Raw genomic sequence first — 21,487 nt, 5'->3', positions numbered from 1 at the left:
AGTGGTTGAATTTTGTGTCCTTCTGAGAGACCCATCAAAAGCTGAATTTGCTTTGCTTATGTCAGTGAATGTAGGGCAGGAGTGCTCATGGGGTCTCTGAGGATTAGCTCTATTGATATGAATTGCTTCACACCTAGAAAAATGTACTTGGACACAAATCTTTACTGGTTGTCCTTTGGAGGGATCCTGACCTATATATAAAGAAGCCAAACAACAACTTTGGTGCAATTTTTGATCTTGAGTTCAGCTAAATTTATAGTCAGGAAGCTCCTGTCCAGGTTACCTTTATGCTCACTTTATGGGTATTTTGTTTTGGTTTGTTGGTTTTTTTGTGTGTGTGTGTGGTTTTTTTTTTCTGTTTGCTTTTTTTAAATCAATCCCTTCCTACATTTATTTCCAGCATGGGTTTGCTCCCACCCTGCTTCCTCACAGAGATTACTCTCTGTTTAAATCAGTGTGTGTGTGTGAGCTGCCTTGGCTATCCCTGGCCCAGCTGGAAACTCATTTTGGATTCTCTGGATGGTTTCAGGTTGGTCTGGTTTACATGTTCAACCTCATCGTTGGGACAGGAGCCCTGACCATGCCAAAGGCTTTTGCCACAGCAGGGTGGCTTGTCAGCCTCCTCCTCCTCCTGTTCCTGGGATTTATGAGGTAGGACATGAGTTGTCTCTAGGGGGTTGGGGTGGGGCTGTAAGGACAGTGCTGAAGTTGTGCTGCTTCTCTGAGTGATCCTGCCCCTCTGCTGCTCTCTGCAGTTGTGCTGCCTGTGGGCTTTATCTGGAGGGATGGATTTTCTGACTGCCAGCAGTGTGGAGCTGCAGCCCATCTCCTGACTGATGGGAAAGATCTTTTCTGCAGTCCAGAGTCTTCTGGGACCTTTTTCCTAGCTTCCTTTTTTGTTTCTGTCCTTGCTGTGGGTGCATCTCACTTTTGCCTCTGCCTCTGATCAGTTCCCCAAACACCAACCAGGTCCCAGGTGTCATTTCCCTGGGATGGGATGGGATGCAGACCTGGGATGGGATGCAGACCTGTTGTCTTGGCTTTCTCTTGGCTTCTGCCAATTCCCTGAACAGCTGCAGAAGTGTCAGGGAAACAAATGACTGTATAGCCAGGCCCATCTTACTCCTCTGTGCATCTTTGCTGCTTGAGACCTTGGAGCTGGTCTCATGATTTTCACCCTGGCTCTCCATGAGGCTCTGCCCAGATGTCTCCCTGCTGGAGCAGCAGGTGGAGCTGGAGGCTGTTGATACAGCACTGATGTCTGAGTGGTTATAAATAGAATTGCCATCTTCTGAATTGCTGCTTGCTTCCTGCTTGGTTTTTACAATAAAATAAAACCAAATCCCCTCCCGCTCTTGGTGAAAATGGAATTTAGAGGTACCTTTGTTTTTTTGCCAGTAACCAGCTCTGTCAGCCTGAAGGTGCCTTTGATTCAGAGCTGTGAGGTGCTGCTGTAGATAAGCACTGTGTGGTCAGTACTGCTGCCCAGCTCCCCACCTCAAGGCTTTGTGCTTGCTGTACCACAGAGCAGCAGTAACTGGGAGCTCTGAAGGGCAGATCAGTTTAAAAGTGTAAATTCAGTGTGTGAAGCTCAGCACCAGCTGAGTTAAAACTACCAGACACTCCCTTCAAGGTCAGCAGAAGAGCACAAATCTCCAAACCTGTGTTCCAGCACTGCACTGGGTTAAACTGTGAAGACACAGCTCAAAGTGCTGCCTCCATGAATTGCCCTGTTGGTTTTGTTCTGTTGCTTCTGATTTCCTCATGCCCACTGGGAATCCTTCAGTGCAAGAGGAGACTTGGTGGAAACTGCCACGTGGGCCTCAGGACAGGGCTGCTTTCTTTTATTCTTGCAAAGCTGATCTCTCATTTCAGCTTGAAAAGTGACTCCAGTTCTGGAAGCACTTTAAAGCCTTAAATAAGATCGATTTGAGGTTAGTGGGGTTTTTTTTTCATTATAGAAGTGTTTTTAGCTGAGATAATGATATTCCTTCCATCACTGGCTCTTGCTGCCTCCATGGACAGCTTTTCCCCTGAGCTCTAGCAAAGTTTATTTGCATGCAGTGATCTGTTCCTTTATCTTATATTGCTGCTTTGTTCCTGATGCTATTTGTAAGATTCTTTAAGGGGCCATTGTACCTTTGCCATAGGCCCTAATAAATAAACTTCAGAACGTGTTCGTTCTAGGCCCTAAAAAGAGGAAGGAAGCTTGTTTCTAACAAAGGGGAAGTCAATTTCCCTTCTTAGATCCCTAGGAACACTAATAAAGTGCCTTCCAGGTATCCGAAGTGTTTTCTATCTGAAGGAGTGCTCTATTTTACTACGTTTTGTGGTTTGCTTGAACATCTTAATCTCAAGAACAGAAGGGAGCAGCAAACTGAGTTGAAATCCTGTAATAAAAATGCAGTGTGTGTGTGTGGAGCTGGTGAAAGAGTTGGTTTGCTTTGCTTCTGCAAACAGATGGGAATAATTCCCTCTCTCCCTTCAGTGACAGCTCTTGACTATTATTGCCATCAATTGAATTTCTCTCTCCAGCTACATGACCACAACCTTTGTGGTGGAAGCCATGGCTGCTGCCAATGCTCAGCTGAGGTGGAAGAGGATGGAGAAACGAAAGGTTTGTGTGGGGTTTCCTTTGCCATTTTCTCTTCTGCTTTTATCCTGTAGGACTTGGTCTGAGATTCCTCTGCATCTTTGCCTTGCCTTGTTGCTAACTCTGAAGGAATAAATTTCTGCTGTGCTTAACTTTGCCATATAAAATACGGCTGTTCCCTGTGGGGTTGCTCGTTAAGTACAGGATTTTCTGTTCCTGCTTTGAAAAATCTTCTTGTGCTGTTCCCATTTCTTACTGATTGTGCTCTCCTTGCCCAGGAGCTCAGTGAATGTGGAGAGGTGGCAGCCAATAGATTTGGTGCCACTTGGAGGGTGCTGAGGTCTAGAGATCCTTGCTGATCTCAGGCCATGTAATTGGGACAGCCTGGAATGTCTTTGATGTCTCTTGAGCTGTATCCTGGGGAGTGGGCAGTGCTGGTGTGTCCTTGCTGTAAAACTTGTGGCTTTGAGTCTTGGCTTTAGTGGCTTTTTTTTTTTTTATCAGTGTGAGGCACAATTGATTTAGATCCCTGCCTGTGTGTTACTGGGTTGGAGTTAGGAGCTACAGCTGTCTACTCTGACTAGCTAAGACTCTGTGTTTGGATACTTTTCTCACCAGTTCTGCAGCCCTGCAGATCAGCTGCAAGTTTCTGACTTCTTTGTGAATGCCAAAAACCACTGCATGAACTGGGCTCTGTTCTGTGTGTGTGACCTGGGCTGGGAGAGCAGAGCCTGCTCTGCTCTTCTGCTCTTCCTGCACCAGGTCCCAGCTTGGGACCTTCCTTTGAGTTTCTCATACTCGGGTGATGATGCTGGTGGTGTCACATCTCAGCAGTGGTCTGGTCTTTTTCTCAGGAGGATGATGAGGATGAGGATTCTTCCTCTGGAGTGTCTGACAGTGATGTTCTCCTCCAGGATGGCTACGAGCGAGCAGAGACGCGACCGATCCTCTCAGTGCGTGAGTACCCAGTTCTACTGCCACTCCAGCTGAGGCCCCTTCCCTGCAGACAGGGTCCCTCTGGGCTCCAGCAAGAGAAGCAGGACTCTTCTGTCCATCTCACCCTTAATTTCACCAGCTCACACCCCAAAGTCCTTAACACTTGCAAGATAAGACTCATTGAGGATTCAGTTCACCTCCTGCAGTCTGATAAAGATCTTTTTCTGCTAGGTCACTAAGATGAGAACATCTTTCTTTGACAACACTTTTAAACTAACTTCAGCAGAGCAATTGGACCAGTGACTCTGCAGCTGTGGAGCTGGACATACTGTCCTTCAAACTGTTAATAGAGCATCTCAAGCATTTTCAAATAGTCTGGGTTTATTGGAGGGACTGATGGAAACACTTCTTGTTTTCAACTTGCAGAGAGACGTGGCTCACCCAATATCTTTGAAATCACTGAGAGGGTGGAAATGGGCCAGATGGCTTCCATGTTCTTCAATAAAGGTGAGTGATTGACATTCTTCAGAAGTACTTTCAGTTGCTCCTGCATGTTGTGTGTAGGGCTCTAACATAAATTTGTGGTGATTCCACCTAGAAGTGTTGTCCTCTCTCAGTGGCCTGTGTAAAGGGGAGAGTGCTGTGGTCCTGGCAGAAGTAGCCAAAATACTGCAGATGATGGGCCCAGTTTCTTGAGAAAGGGAAGTATAAGTCAGTGCCTTTTCTGACTGCTCTTAATGTAAACTTGAACTGCATTTATCCTCTGATTTTTATTTTTTTTTACTGTCTAAAGCAGTAGAGCCCAGCTCTAGTGTTCACTGGTTCCATCTTGGTTGTAGTATTTGAGGATAAGATGTTTGGGCTTCCCTGAACTTCTCTGTAAGTATCAATCTGAAGGAACCAGACTTCTGGGGAGAGCAGCTGAGAGCTCTGTGTCTCTGGGGGGTCACCAACTGCTTGTTGGATCCCTGGTGTGCATATGTTAGGCAGCTGTCTTGGCTTTTTGCTTTTAAATGTCACTTGTAGCTAGGGAACAAACTTGTAACTGTAATGCAATAAAACCATACCCACTGCTGCATGCAATAGAAATGCAAACTACAATGTTAGCTATTCTGAAACCTGTACAGCAGTGCATTTTAAATGCTGTGCAGAGCCAGAAAATCATGAGACACTATGGTTGTGCAGTTTTGAGCCTGTCAGGCCCCATTTCTTGTCAAAAGTGACATTTTCTCTTGTTCAGTGCCTGCCTTACAGAGATGCCATGGGCTGGTTTTTTCCACTACATTACATCAGCTTTATGCCAGTGTAAGATTGGTGCCTCTGAAGGACAGCTGGGCTTAAGGAGTGAAGATTCTTTGAACTATATGACTGCTGATTTTAAAGTCTAATAGAAAAGAAAACTTTTTAATTTCCCTGCATGCTTCTTCTTGGCCTTTGTAGTTTTAAATTACTTAGGACTATCAAAATAATCCACCTTGGATCAGACTGCTGCTTTTGTAGTCATAAGGAGGGGAGGTGATGTGTGGGTTAGGAACTCAATATTTTGTTCTTAGTCTTGCCTGTAGCACTCTCTGGCTCTGACTTTAGGCAAGTTTTCTTGCATGCTTTGCCTTCTGTAAAATACTGTGGACACTTCCCTGTCTGTCATCTTCTGGGGAGTAATATTTGGGAAGTGCTTTGAGGGCAAGCACCACGTAGCAGGCTCAGCAGCATTGCTGAGAGTTCAGGTGTAGAGATTCTGGAGGGCTTGGGGGATCACAGAAGGCAGATTGCTTCCATAAACAAGTTCCAGGAGGCCCCTGCTTTGCATGGGCTTGACTGGGGGAGATGGTAAGGACCCCCCAAAGCCAGTCAGATGTTGGGCAGTTGCCTTCTGGACCTGTCTGCCTTGATGCTGGCTGCTGCTCAGCCAGGAGAGGGTGCTGGAAACACACGTCCTCTCCTGTTGGGAACTGGTGGATGCATCCTAGCAAAGTGATATAAAGTGCTTAGTACTCTAAACCTTAATCCCTCCTCTTAATGGTGCTTTAGCCAGAGTTATCTGATTTGTGTTGGGGTTCTTCCCCCCAGCCCCGGACCTACTCAGCCCTAGGGGAAGGGATGAATCTGCAAGAAAGCAGCTGGAAGAGCTGCAGATCATGGCTTGGAATAACTCATGACTTGCAGATTAGATGGGAGGTGCAGGAAGCAAGAGTTTGGGGAAGCTGTAACTCGATTGCTGCTTTCCTTTCCCCTGTGCTCAGCAGTGAGGCTCTGTCACCATCCTGTTGCTGAGTCCTGGTTCAGAGACACCCTCTGGTCTGCTGAGCAGTTGCAGAGAGGAAGGAGACAAGTACCTCCCTCTGCAGCTCCTCCTTAAGTGCTTCCTTCTGATAGTGGCACAAAAAGGCCTTAATAAGGGCAGCTGCTCAGTGACCAGTCAGTCAGGACTGCTGAGAAACTGGGCCATGCCTGGGAATTCCTGGCTGCAAGCACCAACTTCTGCAGTTTCCCAGACAGCAAATGCCTGGGTGGGTTTTTGCTCACAATCTACAAGCTATGGATCCAAACCCAAGGTATCTGAGGGCTTTACAGCCTTCACTGGGAAGGCTGATGAAAGCTTTGCAATAGACCTCAAAGGCTCTGATTTCTAGTGAGCTCTCTTCTCCTTTCTCTTGACTGATTTTTAGTTTCAGCAATCTGACAGGAATTGAATCTGCAGCCCTGGGAGGTGAGCTAGGGATAAATCTCTATTTCAGACTTTCTGCTTTCTTAGAGGGAGCTGTGCTTCACAGGTTTAGACTGTGAAGGATCTGTATGCTATTTGAAAAAAAGCTGGCTCTGAAGAACTGTTCTTTGCAACATTGGGTGTTTTCTTGTGGAACTGAACAGTCATTTATTGCAGTAATGGATTCTAGGCACATGTGTCATACTCAGAATCCATTATGGGAATAAATGACTGCTCTGTCCCAAAAGAAACCACCCAACATTGCTCAGGAAATAAATGAAAGTATTGATCAGGGAGGGGCAGTAGCAGTTTATAAAAACTGATGCTGAAGTCTTCATGCCTTTGAGAGGAAGAATTTGGGAGAGGTCTCTCACGTGTATATCCCATGGGCAGAGAAGTTGTCACTGGAATAGGGGCATAGTGTGTGCTGGTGGGTACCTGGGGGTGCTGTGGTGGCTTTGCTGGTTGTGTTAGTTTTATTCTGGGGGGTGGTTAAGGCCTGAGATCAGTATCAGATCCCCAGAACAACTTCTATATCAGCCTGTCTAGTCCTGTGCTAAGTGTGTCTTGCAGCTTCTGTCCTGTGTCAGGTATTTGTTATAATCTTCAACCTTGATTTTATATTTATATTTTACTGCAATTAAATGACTTCTCAGTTCCACAAGAAAACACTGTAAAAATAGGAAATTGGAGAAAACCAGTAGATGGCTCGTTGCCATCTTCGGAACAGTGCAGAGAGTCCTTAACTGTGAAGCCATCTTAGATCTCCCATAGGGAAAAAAACAAGGGGAAAACTATGAAATGATCTGACAATTCCTGAAAGATCTCCATTTGTCTTAAGACAAACTCTAATGTGCTGCTTTACAGAAGCAGGGATGTTTTCTTGCTGCTTTCCCAATACAGCCATTTTTATTAGGAGTGTTTTATGCTAAGTAGGCTCAGCACATTGAATAATTCATTTAAATGATGGAGAATGCCTATTAATGTTTCCTGACATCCAGAGATCCAGGGGCACTTTGATTGCAGAACACAGTAAAACTTTGGGGTATACAAGCACTACAGAGACAGCAGCCTACACTCCTGCAGGAATTCTGTCCTTTTTTGAGGGTTGTCACATGGAAGGCTGGGAGAGGTGACTCCATTTGTCCAAGCTGCATTAGGCTTAAGCATCAGGTGGCACCACAGCTTGAAACTATGGGCAGGTTCCTTGAGCAGTTTTCCTGCACTGTTAACTTCCTCAGTGTTTTCTGTAGCTCACCTTTCTCTGAACTAAAATACATTCCATCTTATTTTTTTTTTCCTTGGTGATACTTACCCTGACTTGCTTGGAAGAAAACCACAGGCTCTCATCAAGCACATATTTATTCCAGTAGCTTTTAGCCCTCTACAGCAGTGTTTTATGGTGCCCCAGTAAAGCTGTTCTGTGCACCCAATTAACTTGTGTAAGGCTTTTTTTTTTTTTAATCTCAGGTGAAGGCAGGGGCAAGCTTTCAAAAAAACCTGAACATATCCAAGAGAAGAGTGTTGGGCAGGAACACTGAGGCAGTAGGGTGCTGAGAGGATGGCAGAAACAGAGTTTAAAGCTTTGCAGCTTTGCTTTGGCTCAAGTTGCTGTTGGTAAGGAATCTCCCACAGCAGCTCCATTTCAGCCCTGGGGAACCTGAGCTCTGTGGGGCCAAATCCCTAATGTCACAGTCCTGCAGGTTTGCAAGCAGAGGATTTGGAATCTTCAGAGACTTAAAGCATCTCCTCTCTGCATTTCCCTGTTCACCAGACTGTGCTTCCACCAAGTTTGTGAGCATCAGCTTGGGGTTTGCCTGTAGCTTCATCTGGTGAATGACCTGGGTGAGACCTCTTGGTGCTGACCAGCAACTGGAGGATGAGCTGGAGCCAGAGGTCCCAGTGTCAGGGACAGGTGCTGAATGAGGCAGAGCTGAGCTCTGGGGCATGTCATGTCCCCTCCCTCCCTGTGCTGTGCCTGGGGTCCCTGAACTGATGTGACCCATGGGGGGAGTTTGCTGCAGAAAGAAGTGACCTATGGAGGCAAATGATGATTTATTAAAGTCCTTGGAAAAAATGGTGTGTTTGAAGGGCAGAGTTCAAAATGTCCTGTGTATTCTGCTGTCTCTGTACAGTATTTCCTTTTCCTGCAGTGGGTGTCAACCTCTTCTATTTCTGCATCATTATTTACCTCTATGGAGATCTGGCAATCTACGCTGCAGCTGTCCCAGTCTCTCTCATGCAGGTGACCTGGTAAGTGTGCTGAGTGCTGTGGGGCTGTGTGCTCCCAGAGAGGAGCACAGGCTTTGGGGGTTTGATGGGGTGATAAGTCTGACTGGGATCAGCTCTGCTTTCTGAAGAAGGGAAGGGAGAAATGACTCAAGGACAGCTCATCACTTGGGTGGGAAGGTGAAGTTGCTTTGTATTCCCCAGTGAGTGCCTGCTGCCTGGCTCAAAAGTGGCTGACCTGATTTCAGATGAGTCCTCAGGTGTGAAGTACTTCCAGCATCAGCACTTGCCAACATGGGACTTGTTGCTCTAGTTGGATTGCAATAACCTGTGCAGTATTTAGCTTCTCTGTCCCTTTGGGTAAGAGCTGAGAGGTGTGTGATGTTTATCAGACCTGTGCCCAGCAAGTGGTGACATCACATCGTGGACATCACAACTGAGACCAGTTTCTTCAAAAAAAAAAAAAAAAAGTTAAGAAAGGAGATTGATTTGATCAAATCTGGGCTGGATTTTGGACTCATGACTTGGAAATGGAAAGTATCACTGATCTATATATGACCTAAACTTGCTAACTTGATGACCAAATGACCAAATTTGTAAAAAAAATTACAGGTAATTCAAGAATTTGCCTTTAAATGTATGGTACTCAGTGACTTGTTCTGTTGGTCCAGAAAGTGCATGGAGAGAAGGTGTTCAGGGAGGGAGAAGAATGGACAGCTCTGGTCTCTGTTCATTCTTCTTTCTTGAATGCAGTAGAGGGGAGGACATCTGCTAGGAGTTAATTACTGTCTTTTGTTTCTCCCTCCTTTCCCAGCAGTGCCACTGGCAACCATTCCTGCAGTGTTGGAGATGGCACAAAGTACAATGATACAGACAAGTGCTGGGGGCCAATTCGTCGTATTGATGCTTACAGACTGTACCTGGTGAGTTTCTGAAACTGGGATGATCAATATTTCCTTTCAACCTTTGCTTCTCATGGATAGGGATTTTTTTTTTTCCTGTAGGGATAATGTGGTTTGAGTGAAGCTTTTGGTTCAGCCTGACCCTATTGGCCAAATACCCCCCCTGTGTTCTTGGTGCCATGGCTGTCTTTTGGTAGCCATCAGAATGATCCTTAAGGTTTTGAGTTTAAGCAGAGTTCTGTCCTTCATGTTGAGTAGTTTTATATGTTTAAGCAGGTGATTTGTCCATGCCAAAGGGTGGGTTTTTCTTTTCAGTAGAGTGGCTGCATGATTGTTGCTCTGAGGTAATTGCTGTCAATATACTGGAGTTTATTAAGCTCTCTCAAGTGTGTTCTTTATGTGAGTAAAATTGTTTATGCTGCAGAAGAATCTGCTTTTTGAGAGATGATGGAAACATGGCACTTAAACAAGATCCAATGCTATATGCTGCTTTAGTAATGGCTTTCTGTCTAGTTTAGGATTGTCTATTGCATCTATTACTGTGCTGTGGTTCTGCTGTGAAATCAAGGTTGTTCCCAAAGGATGTTACACTGCTTCTTCTGAGCTCGGGGACAACTGAGAGCTCATACCTGGGGACAGATGTCAACAGGGCAAAATGAGAAGAGGGAGATATGAAAGAGCTCTATAGCGTGGCTTCTATTAAGCATCTAGGTGGGAATTTTAAGAAAAAGGTCTGAAGGTAGCTGTGTGTGTGCAGAGAAATCAAGGGGCAAAGACCATTTGAAGCAATTTTGCAGTTTAGTACATTTTGTACCTGCAGTGAATCACATCCCTGACTGCACTTGTTCCAGCATTATTGCAAAAGTAAGAGCTGGGCCTCCGAAATATTAGAGAATGTCAAAGCCTAGTTAATTATTTAAGAGAAATATTATTGCTTTTTAAAATTGTGTCTCAATCCCTTTCTTTAAAACTTCAGGAAGATTGAAGATTTCCTTCCTGAATTTCAATAACTCTCCCTGACCCAGCAGAAGGAGGTAGTCAGAAGAGGCAGACATGCATTAATTACTGCCTGCATCTCTCAGATATTATGTCTATAATTCATGAAGTTAATTGTTGTTAGGATGTGAAAAATTTAAAAATTAAGACTGTGTAAGCATTAGACTTGCTGTCTGTGTACATAACTCTCAGAGGAGCTTTTCCCTCTGCTTGTCTTCTGGATTTGGAGAATAAATATCTGCAAAGTCTTTGGTAGTGGTTAATCCTTCCCTGCTCAGTAATTAAGATGAAGGCCTCGGTGCTTTTCTCTGCTTCCCCTCAGAAACAGAGAAGGATTGTTTGTGGGAGAATGTAGCAGTGAGGGAGGGGAACCCATGGTCTCTGTGTTGGGAAGACTGGTGTCAGCATTACCTCAGTTTGGGGATTTTGTGAAGGACTTTAGGACTTTTCCTGAATGAATATAGGAGCAAACTGGTAATTGTTCCACATCCAGCTCTGCTGGTCCCACTCCCTGCTTGATCCGTGAGGTTTTTTTATTCTCCAGAAAGCAAAAAAGAGGACTTCCCTAGAGAGGGGTAAAAGATGTAATAATTCATAAAGCATTCAGACCCACAGCACTGACACAGTCTTCAGGTTTGGGCTGCCTCTGAAGAGACTGTGCTGGCTAATATTTTTCCCCCTGTCCTGGACAGATAGTGACCAGTAGCTCTTAAATTTTCTGAGAGAAACCTGGGGCTGGGAGGGCAGGAGCAGGAAGTCATTTGACTCAAAGCAAAAAAAATAATAGTGACTAATAGCAATCTCTACAAATTTTGTCTCAGCTTCTTGTGTATAGAAGTCTTGAATGTGCAATAAAATCTGAAACTTGCCTTTCTGAAGGGAAAAGGCAACACAAAAGTGAGGAGGGCCAAGATGCATCAAAAGCAAAGCTATCCTCTTATCCCCAAGGGATCATACCCAGAGAACTTGCTCTGTTTTCTTGACTTTTTCTTTTCTGAATTCTCACTCGTTGGAATGATTCAGGCTCCACATTTCAGTGGACAAACAAGGTCTATTTTTGCAGGCTAGGTTCCCCTGAGGCAAGGGGACAGATGGACACTGTGATCCCAAAAGAAAGCGGCTGAGTTCTTGGATCAGCCCTTTTGTCCTAGCTGCCTGCCACTCGTTTTCTCACCTCATCTTAGTACTGTATTTAGGCTTAAGTGATTTTTAAGGAGCAAGATACATGGGTGCAACTGGAACCTCTTGCCTGTGCCAGTGAAGCAGGTCTCTGCATGTAGTGCTATATTTCTTACTCTGTGTGTGGCCCCACAGAAAGCCTTTTTTTGGAGTATCAGGAGAAATAATCTATTTGAGGTTTTCTGGGAAAATGTTGCCAATGGGAGCTCTCCTGTGCCAAGTACCACCAGTCTGCCAAAGATCAGTGCTGCCTTCCTCCTGTCGACTTGCTCTCCCTACGTCCTGTCTTCTTTACTACAAAAACCATTTCAAACATTGACTCTTTGAGCTGGGGGTGGAGGGAGAAATAATGACTGATGCAAAAATCCTATTTCAGGGTTTATCGTGCAAAAAGGCCTCTGGAAGCTGTCTCTGCTCAGATCAGTGTGAATGAAAGCTGAAAACTATGTACATAATGAGAATATCTAGACAGATTAAATTCTTCTCTTGAGACTTGGTTGTCTGTGCAGCATCTTTATTGCTGCTCCAGAATTTCATACCTAAGTGTGACTTGCCTGAGTCTTCAGAGACCACTAGGCCCCTATTAACCTTTGAACAAATGGTTATCTACCTTCTTGTTTGTAAATTGCCTTGGAAAATACAGGCTTGCCATTAATAATTGAAGGCAAGTGTGGAGAATACCAAAATAGCCTTTTGCTTCTGTCCCATCACTTGCTGCTAATGCTTGCTTCCTCTTTGGGGCTGTAGGAGTCCCAGGAGGTGTGTAAGGTGAGCCTTGCCATGGTGTCCCAGGGCTGGACCATGCAGGGCACAAGGGGTGGGAGCAAGGTGTGTGTGAGCTGTCCCCATCACCTTGCTGAAGGCCAGCACTGATTACAGTTCTAGCAGATCGATGCCTCTCCTGCCTTTGCTTCAGATCCCTCACCAGGCTGTTATGTCCTCGAGAGCTGAAGTGGCTCCCAAGTCCCTGGGCTGTCTCGATGGCAGTGCTGGGGACAGGGTCGAGTTCTTCCCGAGCTGAGTTCACATTTCAGAGCAGTTGCTCTGTCATGCTGGCTGGAGGGTCAGCTGGGCACCTTCTGTCTAGGCTGCGGATTTAAGTTCCCCATCTCTCATCCCAGCACTTCCTCATTTTTCTGTTTCCGAGATGCAGGGATCTGACGTGATGGTCCCGGTTTCTAGAAAGCAGATACTGAGATAAGTAAGAGATTAAATCCTGGGGATCAGCAGCCATTCAGAGCCTCTGATCCAAAGTGCTTTCGTGACCTGGCAAACAGAGTCTGTCTCCTGCACCAGGGCAGCCCTTGTTGCTAAAACCTCCTCTCTTCTCACCCCTCCTCCTGGCAGGGTGGGGGACACGTCCCACCCGGGATGGGATGGGAAGGAAACGGCTTCGATTCCCAGGGGAAGCCGGATGCCTTTCAGAGGAGACACTGGCACAAGTAGTCCTGGTAGCCTGGCTGGGTGGCGTGTCAGAGCTGCCCAGGTGCATCTGTTCCGTCTGAGTCTCTGCTGGTTTTTCAGCTGATGGGGAAAGGGAGGCGGCATCCGCCCGGGCGGGTTCGCAGATGCTGCAGTAACGCGGGCAGCCCAGCGGGTGCGGGCCGGGCGAGGATGGGAGCGCAGATGGTTTAATGGAGATTATCCCAGTTGGAAACGTGCTTGTGCGGTGAATAAAACGAGCGGGTTCGCAGGCTCTTACTGTCCCTCTTCAGGAGGGGGACAATGTCACCCCAGCCCGATGCTCTGATCGCAACACTCGGGCACCGGAGCGGGGCCGGGCTGCAGCAGCGGGAGGCAGGGCAGGGGGGTGAGCAGGAGGTGTTCTGAGGACACAAGTGCTCGGTGCCAGCAGAACTTAATCGGGAAATGCAGAGGCTGAACTGATCAGTGGTGATGTCGATCCCGTCTGCCTCAGCTCCCGGCCCTCGGCGGGTGCAGGCTGAGCTGCCTGTGTGCTGCTGCTCTACGTGCTCTGCCTCCCTCCTCAGCATTTCTCCTCCCTGACTCCTCTGTGTGTGTGTGTGTGTGTGTGTGTGTGTGTGTGTGTGTGTGTGTGTGTGTTGCACCCTCTGCTCTGGGTAAAGGAACTTGGGATTTTTGCTGTCAAAACCAATCTTTCCAGATAGGTTTTCCTGCACCAGGATAGTTTTATCAGCTTGTTCACTCAGGTGGCCTCTCTGTCCATGGACGTCTTCTAGGCTTACTTTGTTGAGGGGGTTTAGGGGTTTTTTTTGTGTTTTATTTTTTACCTCCCAGCAGTGATACGAAAGGAGCCCTCACAGCAGTGCTTGAACATCCGTGCTTGATCTAAGCTGTCTCTTGCCATCTGGGAGCTGGAGAAATGGAGCTGGAGCAGTGCTGCAAGCAGAGCACTTCTCCCAAGGACACCTGGGTTTGCTCCACTTGTTCCCTTTGCAGCAAGTGCTTCTCCTCTGCCCTCTCTCCCTCAGCTGTGCCCCACAGCAGCATCCGGTACTAAATGTGTCACAGCTGCTGTCTCCTGGATATTTATTCTTACAGGTCCCTGTGTCTAGAGACCTTGAGAACCAGCTGTGGGGAAGGTGGTTGCTTCAGTGGCAGGTGGCTGGAGCAGGGAGGGTTGATTTCACAGCACATCAATCAAAAAAGTTTGGGGTGGTTGGCCTGGGCTCCCAGGGTGAGCCAGGGGAAAAGGGAGGAGGAAAACTGATGGAATTTTACACACCTGGTGGTGTGAAGCCATTATCTTTTTTATAAATAAATTGTTTAAACTGTAGCATAGTTCCAGGTTATCTCAGCTTGTAGTAGGGATGCAGCAGGACTGGGCACTATTAGCATCATATCCTGTAAGAAGTTACTAATGGTGAGACCTCCCTGCCAAAGATTCTACATTACATTCCCTACCACAAAGGCACTGGTGCATTTTGTTATGATTCTGATACAGAAATAGAAACAAATGTACAAAAAAAGCAGCTGCTACTTCTGTGCATAATGCAGTTCTGCAAGCCTTCAGAATAAAGAAAAGCCTCTCATGGGTCCAGAATATTACAGCATTTCTGTATATGCAGGCACCTGAGTTTTGAGTCACTGCTGTGGCAGCAGAGGAATTAGTACTGCATTAAGCATAAATATCAATAGCTGTAACTGCTACAGGTGCCTCTGAAATACAGCTTGGCTTGGCTAAAAGCCTGGTCTCAGGAGCTGATTGGAGTCTTCTGATGCCTCTCATCTAGTCAGCTTCCAAAAAGTAATGTCAGTTAAGTTGCTGCTTTGTTCTGAAGTGGCTGAAGGACCAGCAGCCAAGTTTGTTTAAAATAAATGATGCCTGGATGTGGGATGGGAAAGCAATACTCAGCTATTTTTTATTGTGAAACTAATAAGGTTGAAATTGGCACACAGCATAAATCCTGCCTCCTTCATCCTGGTCCATTCTTCTTACGTGGTCTTGTCAATAAATTCTTTTGCTCCCTCATCATATGCCTGTGACAGATAACTTTCTCTTCTGGAGTTTCCCACAACCCTTGTGTTTCCTAAAGCACCTGAAGGTAACTTCAGATAACAACTGGCCTTGTGAATAACTGTTTTTCCTGACCTGGCAGGAGGAGTGCAGTGTTGTGAAAATGGAATATAAACTTGTACTGGTGACCCAGGAGCTGGAGTTCAGCTTATGGTGTGTGTTTTTTTGGTTTTTTGCTTTTTTTTTTTCCTTTTTTTTGTCTTTGGGATTTTTGTGGGTTTTGTTTTGGGGTGTTTTTTATTTTTGTTTTGTTTTTGGTTTTTGTTTTTGCTTGCTTTCCGTGTAACTGATCACTTTTTGAGTAAAGAAGGATCAGCCAGAAGGCAGGACTTGGCCTCTACTGCTGGGGCTGGGTAGGAGTGAGCCTTTGGTACTACAGTGAAGCAATTTTAAGACCACAGTTTGAAGCAACTAAGTTTAAAGGATTAACTTGTCTCTTTTAACAGGAAAATCAATGGTGCAGGGGGCTGGGTTGTGTGTTCTGTGCAGAGCTGTCTGTTCACTTCACAATGAGAAGTGGGTTTTTTTTTTCCTTAAGTGGAGCTTAAAGCTGTCACTTGGATGCTTTTCCAAAGGGCCAATCCTTCCCCCTGCCATCACCAGCTGGTTGGCAAGGGCAGTGTGGAAGGGAAGGGTGCTGTGCTGCTGGGTGTTTGCCTGCCCTGATGTGCTGCAGGTGCTACCAGCCCTTCAGAGAAGTGAGTGTGATGGGCAGAGACCTCTGAGCTTCTTTAGGCACTTGGCTTCTCCCCGAAGAGTGTTCTGCACACTTTAGTGCTTGGTTTGAGTTATGTGAATGTGGGCATGAGCCTCAGAAGCAAACCAGCTAAACAAACTGAACAAAGAAAAGGCTCTAGTTGTATCTCTGTTTGCTTTCTTGGACCTTCTGCAAGTTACAAACTCACCAATACCATTTATTTGGCTTTTACTGCCCAGCAGAGCCACCCTGGCAGGGCTGGGAGGCCATGCTGCTGCTTTTCCAAAATAAAGCTGTCCTCTGGAGGAAGCTCACTTGGGCAGCACAGCACTCAAGCTGACATTGTTGTCTCTTGATATTGGAAACCAACCTTTTCACAACAGGGCAGGTGTCAGATCCGGTATCTGTTTGTGATCACCTGCCCACTGCATCGAGTTGTAAGGGTTTAAAAAGGGCCTTTTAAGATTCCTTTAGACTTAACTGTTCCAGCAGACTCTCAGATCTTTCATTTTCAGAACATGTCAGTACAAAATAAGTATAAATACATTTCCCCTGTGCAGTGTTATTTCATGCAATGATAGTGACAGCATCCTAGAAATCCGAGTTGGAGAAGATCTGTTAAGTCAGCTAAGCACTTCCCTGGGAGATGCAATACCAGCCTTTTTCTTAACAGCCTATTTTCCAGTATTTTGTTCAGTGCTTTACCACCACTTTTGTTTTTAAACAGAGGTCTGACCTTGCTGCCTGCCTGATTCACATCAGCATTTTCACTCAGCAAGGCACCACTCCTGATCTCTCCTTCTGAAATCTTCATTAATTCCTTAATATACAGGTAGAAAGCATCAGGGCTGCAGAACTGTGGGGCTGTCACACTTAAACACTACCAGAGGTTGTGGAAGGAAGAGGGGCAGGACAGACTGGTAACTTTTTATATTTCAAACTAAGTCTGCAACTTCTTAACTTCCTCCTAAATTGCACTTTACGGCTGGGTGAGATCACTGACGCTCTTATCCAAAAATGTGGATTTTTGGACGACATCAGCAAATCCCCCACGTGGCTCATGCTTCTGTAAGCAGGGCTATAAATACAAATAATGCAGCTGGGATTTATCTTCTACGTTGAAGTCGGTATAATGCTCTCAGGCAGAGCTGATCTCCGAAGCCTGTTGCACCAGTTTGGTGTGCACTGTGCTGGGAAGGGAAAGGAGGAGTTTGGGAGCAGCAGATTCCCTGCTAGCCCCAGGCCAGAGGGCTTTATCTGTGGCTTTTGTGCCCCTGCAAAGTAATTACAAAGTGTGAGACATTTCCTTTCCCTGCGGGTGACTCCTGCCTGACAGATAGATCAGGATGATGCTGTCCCTGAAATTGCATCCCCTGGGCAGCTGAAGGATCCGGTGGAGCTCAGCTGAAAAGTTTGTAGGGGGAAAAGTAAAGAGGACAAATACTGACTTGGTGGAAGCACAGTTTGTGTTGTGGCCCTCAGGAGTGATCATCCTGCTGAACCTCGGGCAGTTTGTGGCATGAGATGTTGGCAGGGTCCTCTCTGCATCCATGGCTGGCCCAGGTCTCCCTCCCTGTGTGCTCTAACCCAGGGGCTTCAGTAGTCACGATGAATTCATTGCCAGTCCTTTGCCAGGAGAGGCTATGAATATGCAGGAATTCTGGGCAGTGTCTGTGTCTTCACACTTTGTTGGAAGGAACTCATTAATCTCTCCTACCATGCTAATGAAGAGGGGAGGTGGGGGATGGCTTCTCAAGGTTACCCAGTGTCAGGAAGGAGGAAGGCTCTTGTTTCACAGCCCATGGGAGGTCAAAGCAAGCTCATCCAGGGGGAGGTTCAGCCAGATCTAGCTCTGCAGCTCTTCTGCTGCCCTTCCAAGTATCACAGACCAACCATCCAGCTCTCCTGTATCTATCCACTTTGCTGCTTCCCTCTTGCTTGTTTGGATGCAATTAGGAGATGCAGAATAAGGGGGAGCCAGGGGTCAAGGAGGAGGTAAAGTGATTACAAGATGCTGCAAATGGCTGTGCCATAAATACTGCAATGATGAAAAATTAGATACCTGTCACCTCGGGGTTATTGCTGGCCTCCATCTTCCTCTCGTTGTGAAAAATTATAATGGAAGTGTATTTACCCCAGAGAGTGCAAGCTTGCTGCTGGCTCTGATCCTGCACACCCCAGGTGTGCCAGGGACTGCAATCCTTGCACTGAATGACTTAGAAAACACTTTGTGCCTTGTTTTCTTCACTTTAAGAAGAGGAAGATCTGTTTTTTCCAGGGTGTTCTTTTCAAAGTGGAAAATTTCCTGGTGCTCAGAGATGGGCCAACTCCAGAAACAGACTGAGGCCCTGAGAAAAGGTGGGGAGAGGAGAGCAGAGCAGCACCCTCTGGTACTGCCTGACTATCCCTCTGCTGCTTTGGCCTTGACCTCCCAGAGCTGCACACAGAGGCTCCTCATTTGCTGCCTGGTCCTTGGTGTGTTGGATCCCAGCAAGATCCCAGCTTGCAGTGACATCAGCTGGGACAAGTTCACTGGTTTTCTGGATGGGCAGTCGAAAGCAAGCTGCCTTCAGCTGGTGTTGGGCTAGGACATTTGAAATCCCTAGATTCACTAACCCAGGTAGTATTGGGGATACAGGTCCTTCTTTGCATCTCTTGCAGAAGGTCTTCTGTTTGGAAGAAGCTCTGGGAATGCTGTGGCACAGGAATCATGAGTGGTAGCTCAGTGGGTACCATTGGTATGGATGGGTGAAATGTTGCTTATTTTGCTGGCACAAACCATCCTGGCAGCAGCTGAGGTGTCAGTTCTTGGGGGCTACCTCTCCATTCCTTCAGAGACAGGGGAGAAAGGGGGGTGATGGCTCTGATGTGCTTGGTGTGAGTTCTGACTTCCAGCCTCTGCCAGGTGTCCCAGGAGCTGTGTGTTCATTACTGGAGCTGCTGTGGCAGCAGATGCCTGCTGCACTCCAAGCATAACTGCCCTTGTTTCTTTATCTATAAATATTCCTTGTGGGATGTCTGGCTGTTGCATCCTCCCTCTGTTGTGACTTCCTGAACTCTACAGGGGATCTGGAGGTTAAAATCCCTTTTGCCTCTAAACTTCTTGGAGCAGTTCTTGTGCTGGTTTATCTCCCTTTCAACCAACTTTAAGAGCTTCATAATCACTTGTCTGCTGATAACTTGCTGCCTATCAGCATGGTCCACGCTGCAGCCCTGCCTCCAGCCTTGAGAGCCTGTGGATCTTAGGCTTTTTTTTTTTTTTTTTTTTCAGCTCTCTAAAAAGCTCCTTCCTGAACAATCAGACTCCTTTCATGTATTTATATTTGTACTGTCCACTGCAAGGGGTAAAGCTTCACCACCAAAAGCTTGGATCCCCGCCCTCACTCATGTGCCATCTGGCTCTCTAGCTTGAGATATGAGCTCATGCAGGCAAGAAACGTGGCCTTGTCACCCCAGTGAAGGGGAGGAGAGATGGCAGAGGGAGCATGTTGCACTTGAGACCCCTTTCCCTTGGCATGTTTTAGCAGAAAAGCACCCGAAGTCCTGGCACGAGTGGCTGGAGCCTGCTGCTGGGCACAGAGGAGCTCCCAGGGGCTGTGGGTAGGTGTTGGTGTAGCAGCAATTGGCTCTGAAATGTTTTAAAGCTCTGCTTTCTTTATCTAGGAGACCTAAGTGGGAGTGGGGAAAACACCTTACATTTAATATTTATCTCCAAAGTCAGCTCAAAAAATTCCCTGAGGATGTGAATAAGAACAGCAGTTCATAAGAAACTACTCTACTGAAGACAATAGGTCTGGTTCAAGCTTCCAGCCAGAGATAAAACCTCTGATCTGTGTCAGTGCTGGTAAATCTTTTTTTTTTTTTTTTTTTTTTTCTCCTCCTAGAGGTCTCTTTAGACAAACTCTAGAGAATAATTCCTGAGGTGGGAACAGAGCAGCCAGTCCCTGGATCTCCTAACATCTGATTTGATTACTGTATCTGTGCAGCCTGGTTTTATTATATGCTTTTGTCTGTCCTTGCAGAGCTCATCTGGGCTGTGAAATGGCTCTAAGCTCAGGGATGTCTAGCAGAAGCAGAATGGGTGTCAGAAATGCCACTCCTGACAGTGTGTATGAAATCTCTGCTTTTTTCTACCATGCACAAGGAGACTTTCCTTGTGTCTGAGCACTGAATCAAGCAAAGTTTCCTCTGGGAGGTGTTTGCTCAGTAGTGCTTGCATCTTACTATTGGTGTCTTGTCTTGCTGTGGGAATGCTCCCTACCTGGAGTCCTGGATAAAGCATTCAACTCAGCTTTTCAGCCAAAGTGTCTAAGTCTACCAAGGAGAGAGATCCATTTTGTTAAACCAGTAGCTCTCTTTTTAAATGTTAGCTTGCCTCCCTTTAGAGGAGAGTTATTTGTGGGGAAGAGGAACTATTGCTTGTCAGTTACCAAATCTAAACATCAATATCTGTAGAGGTGGAGTTGATGCTATGCTGAAATAAAGCTTATGTGAGATGGTGGCACTTCTTCTATCAAGGGGAAGCAAGAGTCTCCAAGGAAGGATTTGGTTTGGGGTGAATTCTGGTTCTGAATGAGGGTGAAGACCACTGGGGGTGAGAGGAGAAATAAAAATAATGGGGAAGAGTGTTTAAGGAGAGAGCATTACAACAGCTCTTTACTATCTTCATGTTCAAACTGAGGGATCATAGCTCTGGTAACACACTGGTTAACTTTGCCTTGACATGGTCAGCTTGTGCCACACAAATTGTTGTTCAAAATCTCTCAAACCTTGTTCTGATCCTGGAGCAGTTGCTGCATTTGGCAAGGTTAATATCTTCAGGGTCTCACTTTGCTCCAGTAAGTTCCCTGCTCCTGCTCAACCTCTCAAAGTTTCCAGACTTTGAAGGAAGAAGAAACAGCAGTTCCTGTATTACTTTCATTACTCAGAGAGCACCAAAGTCGCACAGTTCTTACAGATGAATTTGTGGAGCATGAAAACAAGCAAGTTCTGATGACAGTTACGAAAAAAGCTGTTTTTCAGATGGTCCTCTTGCAAATATATGCAGGCAGTAGCTGTAATTCTGTAACTACTGCATCTCATGCATGAATCAGAGATGTTTGGGATGCTAATTGTGCTTCCTGAGCCCTATTGGCTTTTCCTGTAAAAACCACATGCTGGGAAGCAGATGAAAGCTATTGAGCTGTACTGGTTCAGAGTGATACATGGGCCCTTCAGGTCAATAGGGAACCTGTTTAGTCAATACAGCCCTCCAGTGGGTTTTCAACATGTTTGTATGGTAGGAAAGACTCTTGGCATTAGCTGGCCATGGCCATCACTGGGGGGTTGAGAGCTCTCTTGGTGGTCCTCTTTCCTGAAACTAAGCTGATAAAACCTGCCAGATGTCCTATTAACACTTGATCTTACTTTTGCTTTTTTGAGATAAGCCAATAAACAAGGTTATGTAACCAAGTTTTAACATAAGAGCTTTAATAAAATATACTTTTAGAAATGGCTAAATACATATAAAAATACATTCTGGGCAATAGTAAGCCCCAACTGGTTTGCCCTGTGGCAAGAAGACTTGAGTTGACCAGCCTGCTTTTCACTTGGAAATAGTAAGAGCTGACAGGTGCAGAGGCTGAGAAAGTGGTGTCAGCTGAGTAGTTGGCTAAGAAGCTCCCAAACCGTGGTGTCTGTGCTGCTGTGGTTTGGCTGGGTAGGGGGAATGGACTTGAAAACCATCCCATGGCTCCTGCTATTGTGCAGA

At 46.1% G+C, this 21,487-nt stretch overlaps 1 protein-coding gene across 5 annotated transcripts in view; it reads left to right on the top strand.

The window, feature by feature from the left end:
* TMEM104 (transmembrane protein 104) overlaps positions 1-21,487 on the top strand; it is a 43,511-nt gene that overhangs the window by 3,517 nt on the left and 18,507 nt on the right. For 4 of the 5 annotated variants that reach the window (XM_030461570.1, XM_030461573.1, XM_030461574.1 and 1 more), the window contains 6 exons: positions 530-651; positions 2,536-2,617; positions 3,448-3,550; positions 3,956-4,036; positions 8,390-8,489; positions 9,280-9,388. In XM_030461570.1, the coding sequence (XP_030317430.1) occupies positions 530-651; positions 2,536-2,617; positions 3,448-3,550; positions 3,956-4,036; positions 8,390-8,489; positions 9,280-9,388 (597 nt within the window). The remainder of the gene's footprint in view (positions 1-529; positions 652-2,535; positions 2,618-3,447; positions 3,551-3,955; positions 4,037-8,389; positions 8,490-9,279; positions 9,389-21,487) is intronic. The other variant, XM_030461572.1, reaches the window with a different exon arrangement.

This window comes from Calypte anna, chromosome 18 (assembly GCF_003957555.1).
Source record: "Calypte anna isolate BGI_N300 chromosome 18, bCalAnn1_v1.p, whole genome shotgun sequence".
In the NCBI taxonomy this organism is placed as follows: Eukaryota; Metazoa; Chordata; class Aves; order Apodiformes; family Trochilidae; genus Calypte; species Calypte anna.
This window is presented reverse-complemented; position numbering and strand designations above follow the sequence as displayed.